This window comes from Ammodytes marinus, assembly GCF_949987685.1.
Source record: "Ammodytes marinus genome assembly, chromosome: 17".
NCBI lineage: Eukaryota > Metazoa > Chordata > Actinopteri > Uranoscopiformes > Ammodytidae > Ammodytes > Ammodytes marinus.
Genome location: NC_137221.1, coordinates 20,929,290 through 20,943,476, shown reverse-complemented (window position 1 = coordinate 20,943,476; position 14,187 = coordinate 20,929,290). Strand labels below are relative to the sequence as shown.

At 44.2% G+C, this 14,187-nt stretch overlaps 1 protein-coding gene across 1 annotated transcript in view; it reads right to left on the bottom strand.

Annotated features, from left to right (window-relative positions):
* Window positions 1–358: 358 nt before the first annotated feature.
* trim71 (tripartite motif containing 71, E3 ubiquitin protein ligase) overlaps window positions 359–14,187 on the bottom strand; it is a 33,922-nt gene continuing 20,093 nt past the window's right edge. Inside the window, exons 3-7 of the mRNA XM_080045143.1 lie at window positions 9,561–9,695; window positions 3,762–4,004; window positions 2,846–3,343; window positions 2,286–2,426; window positions 359–2,151 (exon numbers count right to left, since the gene is read on the bottom strand). Of these exons, the coding sequence (XP_079901269.1) occupies window positions 1,579–2,151; window positions 2,286–2,426; window positions 2,846–3,343; window positions 3,762–4,004; window positions 9,561–9,695 (1,590 nt within the window). The 3' untranslated portion in view covers window positions 359–1,578. The remainder of the gene's footprint in view (window positions 2,152–2,285; window positions 2,427–2,845; window positions 3,344–3,761; window positions 4,005–9,560; window positions 9,696–14,187) is intronic.

Here is a 14,187-nt window from a genome sequence, read left to right as displayed (position 1 = left end):
GGATTTTTTTTTGTTTTCTTTAACGGCCAAATCTACGGTTGGCCATTGTTCAGAAAGGTTTACTTTGGTTGCCTCCAGTAGTGGGCCTGTAGACCTCCATCCTTAAGAGGAATGGATCTACTGGCGCTCAATCTGGAGCGTTCTCTTCAACTCCTGAGGATGGATAAATAGGGCCGGGCTTTGTGATCACACCCCGTCATTGGACTGCACTAAGGACCCAGGAGCCACAGGGAGTGGCTTTCAACCACAATCTAACTCCAATGGACTGTAATGTCCATTGGAGTTATTTGATGGCATTAATGTCCTCCGAACAGCCAAATTGGGTGTCTACTTGTGAGGCTTTTGTCAAACGGCAGGCCTCACCTAAGGTCTCATTGAACTATATGATTAACTTTCTATGGTAAGATCACAAATATATTCAGATCTTCGAAATTTCATCTCCAAAATCCTTTGGTGGGTCCTCCCTTTTGAAGGAGACGCTGCTCTCCTTGCATACTACTCTTTGCATCTTAATTGTTCATGCCACTGACAGGATTAGTAACAACACAGGTTGTCTTATTTTATCAAAAACATTAATTCATCCAGTCTTACGAGACAGTTGGGGGCAGGGGTGTATGGATGATCACTTTGTACATTTAATTACAGGGCTTATTTTTGTTCAAATTAATATTTTTTACTTTTACTAGTAAATTAATTAAATCATCATTAGCCAGTAAAGCTAAGGGGAAAGCCTGAACAAGAACTGATCGTTTTAAATCAGTGCTACTGTGACTTGAGCTAATTTTGATTCTATCATGTTTGGCATCACTTCACACACTCTTTTATGGCGAGACGCTACAAACTCCACAAAGAGACAAGGGTTGATGCAAAAACGAAGTAGCCTAAAAACATGAACAGGACACTACTGTACGCTAGTTTCCTCTCTGAGCGAGGCCCTCCAATGATAATTCATTGATGCAGCCTCTACAGCGGTCTGAGTATTGTCTCAGCAACAACATTCAGGAGGTTCAGTTGAACTCATATTTCAAAATGCACAGCAAGAATTCCATTGATCCTGTGCAAATGATCAGTCTATTCTTTTGTTGTCTCTCTTAAATAGCAAAGTGTAGAGGTAGACTTTTTCTTCTTTGTAAAACTTCACGGACTAAAACCTCTGCTCAGTGACTATGAGTACATTCATAAAGAGCTAAATGAGGTAGGTATGGAGCAGAGGGTACAATATTTCAAGAAAAGTGAGAAATTCCCTGAGATGGATACTTTAAGGAGAGCTTGCAGAGAGGATTCAGAGCAGCCAAGACTGAGGGAGGGAAATATGGCTCTTTTTCTACTGATTATCAATTTGTAGAGGTCCCCTTTTTGTCATACAAACCCACAGCTATCTGATTGGGAAAATATCAATGTGAATGAAAAGAAATGATCATCCACAGTGTTAATTTCCCCTCACTTTAACATGCTCTCAATCCTCTCCGAGTTCTCCTCCTGATGTGTCTGTTGATTCATTCTCTCTCCTCCGTTTCCTTCCTCCCAAAAAAAATGCTTAAAGGGCAAACAGAGGGAGAGAATACACTTTTCTCTTTTTTAGAACTTGAGGATGCGATTATTTCCGAAGTCGACGATCACAATGACTCCGTCGGGCGTGACAGCCACTCCGGAGGGCCGGTCCATCTGTCCGAAGCTGCTGCCCTGTGTGCCAAATTTGCATAAGAAGTTTCCGTTGGGCTCGAACACTTGGACTCGGTGGTTGCGGGAGTCGGCCACGATGATGCGGTTCTCCTGGTCCACGGCCACGCCCTGCGGCCTCAGGAACTGCCCGTTCCCGGTGCCCTCCGAGCCCAGGAAGCGGGCCGACTGGCAGTCAGGCCGTATGACCAGCAGACGGTGGTTGTTGAAGTCGGTCACCACCAGATGGTCGTCGTGGTTGAAGGCCACTCCTCGGGGAGAGTCAAAGTGTTTCCACAGGGCGCCCTCGAAGCCGTACTTGTTGAGGAAAGAGCCGTCCGGGCCGAACAGCTGCACGCGGTGGTTCCTGGTGTCCGACACCAGGATCTTACCCTCAGAGTTGACAGCCATGTCCCAGGGATAGTTGAACTGCCCGTTCTTGGTGCCCTTTTCCCCAAACTTCAGCAGGAACTGGCCCTCAAACGTAAACACCTGTCGGACAGAGCAAATGTCTTAGAGCCCCAACGCGTTTACATCTGCGGTACAGAGAGTGTGCACAGTAGCATTACATCAACTGTGCAAAATGTGTCGGAATCTTAGAAATGTATCTGAGTTGGTTTTCAGACCTGCACACGGTGATTGTCCTTATCAGCCACAATGATTCGTCTCTGAATGTCACACGCCACGCCCGCCGGACGATCAAACTGACCAGGCCGAGAACCCAGAGTGCCGAACTTATGGTGGAAGGCACCGCATGGCTTGAATATCTGTAGAGGGAAGGAATGAAAACATTCAGTCCACTTGAATGTTTCAGCATTGGAGCCCTCACAAGGTACCAACTCTCCTGTAAAGCGATCATGTACACCTGCAAGCTAAATGCGATGGTCAAACCCAGTTGTATTGACGTATCATTTTCACAGACAATGGACGCTCCGTTTGTCTCTCTATAATGAACACACAGCTAATGTCTTCACTCAAAATGAGCTTTGTGCAATTTTCAGTTTGCTAAACAGACTCTTTGCTACATAAACATTTTAGCACATAAATCAACAGTGTCAGCTTTAACTAATGAGTGAATGATAAATTATAAATAAATTACTGAAATTGATCATAGAATATGTGGAAAAATGAGGCAAGCGACTTCATTTTAGAGTACATTGTAGCCAGTGTGTGACTGGCACTTTACCTGTATGCGGTTGTTGCTGCGGTCGGCCACCACCACGTATCCCTCCTTGTCCACGCTGATGCCCCAGGGCCGACACAGCTGACCGTCCCCCTCCCCCTCGTTCCCGAAGGCCGCCACCTGGGAGCCCAGAGAGCCGTAGCTGCGCCCCGACTTGACCAGCACCTTGAAGGGGCTGCCCTGGATGTGCTGGTTACACACCAACACAGACACAAGGTGCTCGCCCTCGCTCTTAGGCAGGTAGCCCACGGTGTAGGAGCCGTTGAGGTGGTCTGTCACCTCTGCTGAGGACAGGTTACCGTCCGTGCCCGACATGAGTATGGCAGACACCGTGTCCCCGCCGGAGAGACGCGGCTCCCCGTCGTGGTCATATCCCATCACGGTGAAGGAGGCGGGCTTGCCACGGAGCGCGGTCTTCAGACCCTCGCCGTGGGCTTTGGTGACGGGGGCAAAGGCTCCACTGCTGATCAGGCCCATGGACTTGGTGGCGTTGTACAGAGTCTGTGGGAACCATGGATGGAATGCATTCAATTGGTGTGCGTGTTTCATGCTCAGTAAACATAGCAATAACTTTAATAATGTTCAAACTAGGCATGGGTCGGTATGATATTCTGATGGTATGACGACAACCTTAATCAAAAATAGCACAGTTTCATGGTATTACAATTACAGCTCTCAAATGTGTTATTTTGAAATGTCAAAGGATAACAAACAGAAATTTCTATTCTGGCTGAACACAAACTTTTTATTTTTAAACATATTCTGAACGTTAATAAACTTGTATGATAACATAATATGGTAAATAATGAAATAATGAATTATTCTAAATATTCAGGTTGGTTATAATAATTTCATACCAATAATTTCATAATGCCCCACCATAACTTTAGGTGCTGATTGACAGGGTCCCTGTGCCTACCTGATCTGGAGGAGTGAACATGAAGCGGTCGTCCTCTTGCGGCTGCAGCAGGCCCCTCAGAGCCTTCAGTTCGTGGATCTGGGTGAGCATCCTCTCCCTGGCCAGCAGCACGTCCAGGTGGCGGCCCTCGTCCAGCACCTGGCTGACGGCAGCGATGGTGCTGTCCAGCTTGGTCAGACTAAGGTGCAGCTTCTCCACCTGCAGGTACAGAGACTTGGCCTTCACCTGGCGGATCTTCTCCACCTGAAAGCACACACAAGCAGACAAAAAGGAGGGTTAGGAATGGCTTCATCTTCCAGTGGTAAACTACAACAGTATACTATCCCATTCAACGCATACAATAAAATAACATTTCAAAAAGATCACTCTGTGCTGGATGGAACACCTTGTTTAATACATTGGTTTCAGCACTACTGGTTGCCAATAATAAAATATGGTTGAGCAGTTGTTACACTCATTTCCATTTTTTTTTTCATTTATTTTACAAGTATAATTGATAAACAGCGCGTCTCCAGTTACAACCCTGTTAACTGTGAGACTATTACGAGCATGTCTGCCCACAAGGAGGCAGCAATGTGCCAAAGCCAAGAAGAAGAAGAAGATTTGGGTGACATGCAGCTGGTTGCCATTAGGGTTGCAAAGGGGTGGAAAGTTTCCAGTAAATTCCGGACACTTTCCACAGGAACTTTTGCTTGGGAATTTTGTGAATATTCAAAATTGGGAATTATAGGAATGAACTAAATGTCTGTCATTTTAAATGATCAGTTTCATATCCAAACATTCATCTAAACATATACACATTATGTTTTGTCATAGGCAGACATCCATGCAAAATAATACAATTAAAAAAACATTACATTTGAACAGATTCATTTCTAAGTAGAACTTTTATCAAGTTTTGATTATTTTATGAACAATCAATAATTTCACTGAACAACAAAAATATGAATGTTGAGTAAAATTGTACTCATCTGTCTGACCCCAGCCATTCAATAAATAAACTAAAATTCCCGTTTATTCCCAAAATTCTCGTTAATTCCCATGGAAAGTTTCAAACTTTGAAAATCCTTAGTTGCCATACAAATTTTGATTGGGCTTCAGTGTGTCAATAGAAGAAAGTAGGGTTAAGTGGTGTAGCAGAGGTATTAACAGGACACATTCATTGATATTATAATGGATTTGATGGGCATGGAAGGGAAAAAGTACATTACTGATTCTAGTGACAATCCAAATCAAAATATTTTCAATTAAATATTTAACTTGTATTCCTTCAAACCACATTTATTTGTGTGTAACAATTATTAGGAACAAGATGCATGTCAAAGAAAATAGATAAAATATTAATGCAGATTTAGTTTTTACAACTGTAAAACACACTGATGAGATTTGCTTGAAAATCTGATTTACGTGAAATGCAATCTGACAGAACATTTATTAATAGTATAAGTAACGGCTGTAGGTTTCTTTCCATTTGCTTAAAGGTGCAGTGTGTTAGGGCTGCAGGATATATCGATATCATTTCAAAAGGGGATACAAGATTAGACAATATCGTTTATATCGATGCACGTCATTCTGCGCTAAAATAATCAGTTTCTGCCTCGAGCGTCTGTGTTTTCCTCGCATCGCATGAAGAGTATGTGTGTGTGAGACTTCCCGAGGAGTGAGCCCTCCCCCTCCCCTCTCTGATTTAATCACGTGCAGAGACTCCTCACTTCGCTCCGTTCACAACACAACAAGCATGGAGGGAAACTAGGCAAAGTGACACAGCCTCGGTAGAATTAAACCAAACGGGAATAAAACAACGGCTCGTTTACTTGGAACCGGCTCGGATTTAAAAGAACAGGGAGCGTTGCATTCTAGAACTTTCTTGATGATGTCATATTACACACTGCACCTTTAAACTATTTTATATGAAAATATCTATTGAAAATCTATATGTTTTTCCTCAATAGCTATATATCGAGATATATCTTATATCGCCAGTCAGCCTAAAAATATCGGGATATGTTGATTTGTCCATATCGTGCAGCCCTACAGTGTGTAATATGACATCATCAAGAAAGTTCTAGAACGTTTTAGAAAGTTCTAGAATGCAACGCTCACTGGGTCACCCCACCCCTTTTGAATAATGACAGAAGCTACAGTGGCCTTCAAGGACAAGAACAATTCTAAACAATGCACCTGATGAAATTCCAACTATGACACTTCCAACATGGCGGCGCCCAGGCCTTGGTCCAAGGTATGGAGATATAAATGACTATTTCTAAGGGGGAAAAAAATATTCTAAAAAATGTTTTAAGCTATTATACACTAAATTAAATTTACTTAAGGATATTATAATTATTTTCTACCAAGTCTGCTATGAAAAAAAATCCCAAAATTCTACACACTGCAGGTTTAAAAGGTGCAGTGTGTAATATGACATCATCAAGAAAGTTCTAGAAAATTCTAGAAAGTTCTAGAATGCAACGCTCCCTGGGTAACCCCACCCCTTTTGAATAATAACAGAAGCTACAGTGGCCTTCAAGGACAAGAACAATTCTAAATTCTAAACAATGCACCTGATGACATTCCAACCATGACGCTTCCAACATGGCGGCGCCCAGGCCTTGGTCCATGGTATGGAGAAATATGGACATATATGAGACCCTTTCTAAGGAAAAAAATAATAATTCTAAAAAATCACATTAGTGTTAAGGCCAGGACACACCGGCCCGATAATCGCTGTCGTAAAGTCGGAAGGGGGCGGGGACACGAATCTGTTTGGTGTGTGCCGTGAAATCGGTCGTCGTAGATGTCGTCAGGCTTCTTTTGAGCCGATTGCTCAATCGGCGGCGGGCAGTCTTTCAGTTGGAGCAATTTGATTTGTGGAGGGCTAGTGAATCAGTGAAGCCCGGAAGTGAGGCGGGTAGCACAAACAGCTAACAACAGTTAGCCATCGTTTTAATGTGTTTGTTTGTTTCGTTCAGCGAGTACTCACATGCATCAACCCTTGTTGACTGCTCGACACCATGCTCGACACTCTCTGCTAAAAATGGTGCTCTTTATGGTCCATAAATATAAATACGTATTTCTATCTATGTTTATAGTCTAGAGAGCCGTCCCATCATTTCCGGCTTCCGTATTTTTTCGGGCCACAATACAGATTAGCGCCGCCTGCTGTTATGGAGACATTACGTCCCGCGCAAGCGCAGAGCGTACGGAAAGTCAGCAGTCGGTTTGGTGTGTTCTTTGCACTTTTTCGGCCGCGACGGGAAGACTGGAGCTCCCTGAATCGGCAGTCTCCATTTTCAGGTAGTCGGACTGGTGTGTCCTGGCCTTTACTGTGAGCAGCCAGATACAGTTACCGTACAAGCAGTGAGGAGAAAGCCTTACAAAGGGTGGGGACCACCTGAGAAGCAGGGACTGGGCTCTTACTTACCACCACCTAACAAAAAGAGTAGAACACAATAGCCTAGCTACCTCTATGGTCAGAGGGACTTTTGATCGCCAAGAAAAAGACTGTGAAAGAAACAAAGGGTCTAAAAAGAGAGGGTCCCTTTGTTAATCCTTGGCATACGTGGAAGTGCAATTTGCATCTGTAAGACTAGAGTTACACTTTATAGTCACCAAGGACAAAGACTCAAGTTAGACAGACTACTCATTTGAGTTCGGCAGAGTCGGTATGCATTTCACAGAGTTCCAGAACAAAAGGCCTCATAGAGGGAGACAGAACTTGATTTTCACTAATGTAACAACTACTTCTGAGTTACAACCACCCGTCAGCGCAACATATACAAGACACACCCAGACTCACACTCCTCCTTACATGTCGCATGTGTAAACCCGCGTGTCACATTTAGCTCTTGTGCGGTCACGTCTCTCATGGACATGAATCTCTCTACTTCAGTGACACGGTGCCGAGAGTCACCGAAGAGCGCCTTCCCGGATTCAGTTTCATTTTACCGACACCTCTGTCAGCGCGGGTGGGCCGTGGAAGCTGGCTCACACTACAGGAGGCGCCAGGGGGAGCTTTCCTCACCTGAGCTAAGGAAGCAGAGGGGAAGAGCGCCGTGCAAAAGGTGTTGGGAAAGAAAGAAAGTGGTGGAGAGCAGCACTTTTTTTGTTGGGTTGTCAAAACAACAGTCTAACAACCCAAGTATATTCAATTTACAGCAATATAAAACTGAAAAAGTACCGACCATTTCAGAGGATGGAAACATCTGTTTGGAATTATAACTTGATAAATGACTTAAAAACAACTTCTCAAATGCTGACAATTCATTTTCCCACTAATTGTTTCAGCCCAATTTGACCAGGCACGCACTACTCCATCACACGAGTTCAAAAACACATGTGAACACACAGCAGGACCGCCTCCTACCACCTCTGTAATGACACTCACGCACAATTCACCAGCACCTTCCTACTTCATGCGTAACTTTGTTCTGCCTCCTCTGTTATTCTTGACATTCTTGACACCATTCCTCAGTGCTCTGTGCAGACAGAAAACAGACCGCTGCAAAACTCGCACACAACTCACCACAGCGTTGCATAATCGCATTTGAGAGGCAAAGCAGCTACAGGGTGTGTAAGTCAGTCAGTTGGTCAGTTCACAAGATGGAAAAGAAAAAGGAAAGACAGGATCTGTGTGTGTGTGTGTGTATGTGTGTGTGTATGTGTGTGAGTACGCGCTGTGGTTGCCTGTAACGGCTTAATCAGGTCAGGGATGAAGAGCAGGTCCTGCGGTGGTGTAAAACGGATTAAAGGGGGAACATGAGTAAGTGAAAACCTTCTTTGTGACACTTTGACCTGCACACACGCACGCACGCACGCACGCGCACACACACACACACACACACACACACGATCTGACAGAGTAAGACAAGCTCCGGTTTTACGATGTCACAGAGCCTGCTCTCAGGAGGTGGGGTGGAATAAGAGTTTGATAGAGTGGTCAGTGTTAGGCTAAATGATACTTTATGCTCTGTCAGGTCTAAAGCAACAAATTTGCACATGGACGTAAATGCACAAATACACATACACACATCTCTTTCAGTGCTAATTTATTCTGAAGCAGATTGTGTGTTTGCACGAGTGTGTGTTGGAGACAATGCTGTGCATGTATGCAGTCTCCTTTTTATGTGGATTATTCATTCAGGGGTTATGGATTTGGAAGTGCAGTTTAGCGGGGAATGAGGGGCCTCTGGGAGGAGGCTCTTTCTTTCACCCAAAACCCCACTGCTTCTCTGGGTAACTGTAAACCCGGGAGGCCCTTCCACAGGCTTTTTGAAGTGCAGGCCTAAAGCCAAAGTGCAGGATTAACAGATGGCCCCTCTGCATTGTTAAACAACTTTAATTAACCAATCCTGACAAGACACTGTGCTCTGCGTAAAGCACACATCCTACGGCTGCATTCACACCAAATCAGGCGGTGCAACTATAAAGCAGGTTTTCTCATTCATTTGGATGAGGCACGTCTGTTTTGGCTGACGCAGTCCACGCAAAAAAAGAGGAAAACTTGTCAACTTTTGTAGAAAGTAAGCCCTAAATCCGCTCGGGGAGCCGATCCCTGCGTAGGATGTGTTCTTTTATGTGCAGGCCTATGGTCTTCATATAGAGGAAGCAAAGGAAGGGTAATAAAGAAGAAGCATTTAGCATCGGCAAGATGGAGGAGCGACTCATCAAGTCAGCATTTCAGGTTGACCTCACACAATGGGTAAGGTATATGGAAAAGGATGTAGGCTCCTCTTTTGACTAAATCTTCACAAAATATTTTAAAAAACAACATTAAATGGTGTAATTCTTCTGGCTGCTCACCTTCCAGAGTAGTTCACACTCCCTCTCCTCCAGCGCTTTCTTGTGTCGGAGGACGAGGGCCTTGACTTCAGTCTGCACCACCTTGGCTTTGATCTCCACCTGCTCTGCCATGGCCTGGACCTTCTCCATGCTCAGCTGGGGACATACAACACAATGATGTCATGTTACTGACCACATTCAGCTGAACTAGGACCACTTCTCCCAATAACAATGGATGGAAACAGAAAGGCACTACATGTGGGGATAAGCAAAGACACATGATTATCTCTCACTCGGCCTGTGTGACAAAGGAACCGGAGAGGGACGTCTAAAAAAAAAAACACACACACACACACACCAGCGCCTGCTCTGTTTTATTACTGAGATGGGATACAGATGACACAAAAGAGACAGGATGCAGAAGATCCGGAAACTATAAAAGTAAAGGGTCTGTGTGTCCTGGAAAGTCAATGTACCAACACCTGCTCAGTTTTAGTGATCTATTCCTTTCTCACGTTTTGGTGGCTCTTTGAGGGGGGGGAGGGGGGCATGGGTCAGGAATAGGAAGTCACTTCACACTGCACAAAGCGATGCAACTTCCTACATGGCAGAACCCCCACTGAACAGATATAAATATACACCTCATGAAAGAGATGTCATAGTTCATCATCAAACCTCCTGCAAAGAGTTTCAACACTTTGAAACATTTCACCCCGTTACATTCTTAGGATCGGTAATTCTTTTAGATATGACATAATATGATATTTAAATCTTTATTTAATTTACTCATTTAAATCTAAAATCTATTGCAACTTTAGGCCATATTTCCTTCCGTCATAGTCAAAGCAGTTTGGCATGTTTTCTTTTGTGGAAAAAAAGGGGTGAAAATATTTATAGTCCCTTAATTAAGGTATTGAAGTCATATTATTTAAAAAAAATTCAAACAATCCCCAGACGTATAGAACAACATGCAAAGATGGTATTTATTTACAGTTAAAGACAGTTTACAGTTGACTAAACCACAGTCTCTCTTGCCCTGTATCTTTCCTTGTAGCTGAATGTAATGAGATAATCAGAGGAGCTGAGTACAATGAGGACACAGGGGTTTTCTTCAGTGCCCTGATCAATAAAGACACTGCCACTATATTGAACTAAGTATATTGGAGAAAAAAAATCCACCTTGGAAGGTTTCAGATTTTACAACCCACAGTTAGGGGCTAATTGCATATTTTCCTCTTCCTTTATCTGACTTATTTTTTTTTTTTGTTTTTCTGGGAGGTTAGAGGGTGAACCGGACCTCACATGCACCAACGGGGAGGTGGGGATAAGGCCCTCCTTTGTGGTATGGAGCGCGGGGATCAAAGGTCACCTAAACCTTAGTCTCGCGAAGCCAGACCAAACTACAGCAAGTAGTATGGTCTGGAAGCACACCGATTAGAGCCGTCTATTCGGGGGGGAAACTGGGCTGGCCTGTTTTTATTTATTTAAACCAATCACAATCATCTAGGGCGGGGCTAACCCCGGGAAACAGCAGCGGTGTCGATGCAAAATAGTGCCGGGGGGGAGCTTATTCTGATGGAACATCTTCACGTCCAGAGGCTGTCAGAGACATGGCTAAATCTAACCCGCAAACGCCACAAAAAAACTATTAGAGACAAAAGGAATACACATAGTGTGTTGCTTTCTAACCAGCATGTCAAGACACCATACACTTTAGCCCCCGAGGAGCTCACGGGATAACTTAACCGGAATTAACTAGCCACGTAGTCACGCAGTGTTATCTCTGGTAACATTATCATCGGCGGCCCGATGTCCTGTAAATCACCAAAGAAATAATCTAGCTGGTTATAAGGTCCGGTGCTCAATCCAAACCACCACGCTTCATTTTCCAGAGTTTATGAGGGTATTTCTGCCCGGGGGAAGTTGTACAATGAAGTTGGACAGCTAGGCTAGGCTAAGCTAGGCTAAGCTAGGCTGCGCAGCGACCCGGACCGCCGCCGCCGATATTATTATCCCAAAGTATCGCCACACTTTATTTCTGTCTACAGTAATGTGACTTCTCACACCCTGTGTGTGTGTGTGTGTGTGTGTGTGTGTGAGAGAGAGAGGGAGGGAGAGCGCTGCACAGAAGCACACAGGTTGACTGTGAGCGAATCGTTCCCTAGTTTGAGGGGGAGCTCAATATGGGAACGCCAGCAACAGGAAATGGAGGCGAAGCGTTGTTAGCCGACGCCAGCGCCAATAGACGCTGGCGGAAACGGTTCAGCCTACCTAAACCTCTACAGGTCACCTGCGACCCCTGTCTTAAGACACATACCGCCCACCCCCTCTGCATCCCCGCAGGAACAAAGCCTGGCAGCAGGGTCCTTTTCTCTCTGGCCCTGGCCATTTTGAGGTGGGCAGCTTAAGGGTCAACTAAATCAGGCCCCCACCGCGAGAGCAGCAGCAGGCTCCCTCGGTGAGAGAATCGGAGGGGAGGGACTGTTATCAATACGGACTAAGGAAGGAAGCAGGATTGACAACACCTTTCTCCAGTTTTCTGTGGATTCTTTAAATGCTAATTTTACTTTTCAATTGTCATTGTATTTGTTGTATGAATGATTTTTTTATGTTCTTCTCTGAGCTGGAAAGGGGTAAAGGAAAAATACAAAAATTATTTTTTTTCTTCATATTGCTTCTTTCTTCTGCGCTCATAATCTCTCTTTCCATCCGTGTGTGCCTATCTTCTCTCAGTCACGTATTTCCCTCAACATTCCCATAAGAGCAGCCTGGAACACAAAGGTCGTCAAACTGACCAATCAAACGGCAGAGCCAAAGAGGTCTGGCCAACCAGGAGGTCACGCGTCCAGGCTCACATTTCAACCCGTTACATTCTTAGGATCGGTAATTCTTTTAGATATGACATATGATATTTAAATCTTTATTTAATTTACTCATTTAAATCTAAAATCTATTGCAACTTTAGGCCATATTTCCTTCCGTCATAGTCAAAGCAGTTTGGCATGTTTTCTTTTGTGGAAAAAAAGGGTGAAAATATTTATAGTCCCTTAATTAAGGTATTGAAGTCATGTTATTTAAAAAAAATTCAAACAATCCCCAGACGTATAGAACAACATGCAAAGATGGTATGGTATTTACAGTTAAAGACAGTTTACAGTTGACTAAACCACAGTCTCTCTTGCCCTGTATCTTTCCTTGTAGCTGAATGTAATGAGATAATCAGAGGAGCTGAGTACAAAGAGGACACAGGGGTTTTCTTCAGTGCCCTGATCAATAAAGACACTGCCACTATATTGAACTAAGTATATTGGAGAAAAAAAATCCACCTTGGAAGGTTTCAGATTTTACAACCCACAGTTATGGGCTAATTGCATATTTTCCTCTTCCTTTATCTGGCTTATTTTTTTTTTTTTTTCTGGCGTTTTTCTGGGAGGTTAGAGGGTGAACCGGACCTCACATGCACCAACGGGGAGGTGGGGATAAGGCCCTCCTTTGTGGTATGGAGCGCAGGGATCAAAGGTCACCTAAACCTCTACAGGTCGTAACCTGCGACCCCTGTCTTAAGACACATACCGCCCACCCTCTCTGCATCCCCGCAGGAACAAAGCCTGGCAGCAGGGTCCTTTTCTCTCTGGCCCTGGCCATTTTGAGGTGGGCAGCTTAAGGGTCAACTAAATCAGGCCCCCACCGCGAGAGCAGCAGCAGGCTCCCTCGGTGAGAGAATCGGTGGGGGAGGGACTGTTATCAATACGGACTGAGGAAGGAAGCAGGATTGACAACACCTTTCTCCAGTTTTCTGTGGATTCTTTAAATGCTAATTTTACTTTTCAATTGTCATTGTATTTGTTGTATGAATGATTTTTTTTATGTTCTTCTCTGAGCTGGAAAGGGGTAAAGGAAAAATACAAAAATGATTTTTTTTCTTCATATTGCTTCTTTCTTCTGCGCTCATAATCTCTCTTTCCATCCGTGTGTGCCTATCTTCTCTCAGTCACGTATTTCCCTCAACATTCCCATAAGAGCAGCCTGGAACACAAAGGTCGTCAAACTGACCAATCAAACGGCAGAGCCAAAGAGGTCCGGCCAACCAGGAGGTCACGCGTCCAGGCTCAGAGGTCAGGGCAGATAATGGGTGTGGAGTGGGCGGAAATTTCCAACCTCAGGGGACAGGAGTGTGAGTGTGTGTGTGCGTGTGTGTGTGTGTGTGTGTATGTGTATGTGTGTGGTGTGTGTGTGTAAGTGTTTGTATATTATCTGGCGTCAGCATTTAGTCCCATGGTGACCTGGGAGCAAATGGACAAACACACACTCACACAACACTGCAACGTAATACCAGATGGTAGGCGGTGTTTATGACTCAGCAGAAGGGATCGTGGTGCCTATAATTAAATAAATGATTGGGGTTGTTGATTTGAGCCTCCTTGGACAACAACAAAGGGAGTGTGCTGTGGTAACCTGGTTTTAGTTTTAACCTGTGTTACATGTTGCCTGGGGTCAGTCATTTAACTGAGCAGAACCGTGTGATTTCTTGGAATTGGAAGAACACCCAGAGCAGTGTCCATCCATTAAAGTTACAAAGTGTGAAGCAGTCACAAGAAGATCAAGTACATTAATAACATGTCACATGACCAAACAGATAGTTTTTAAA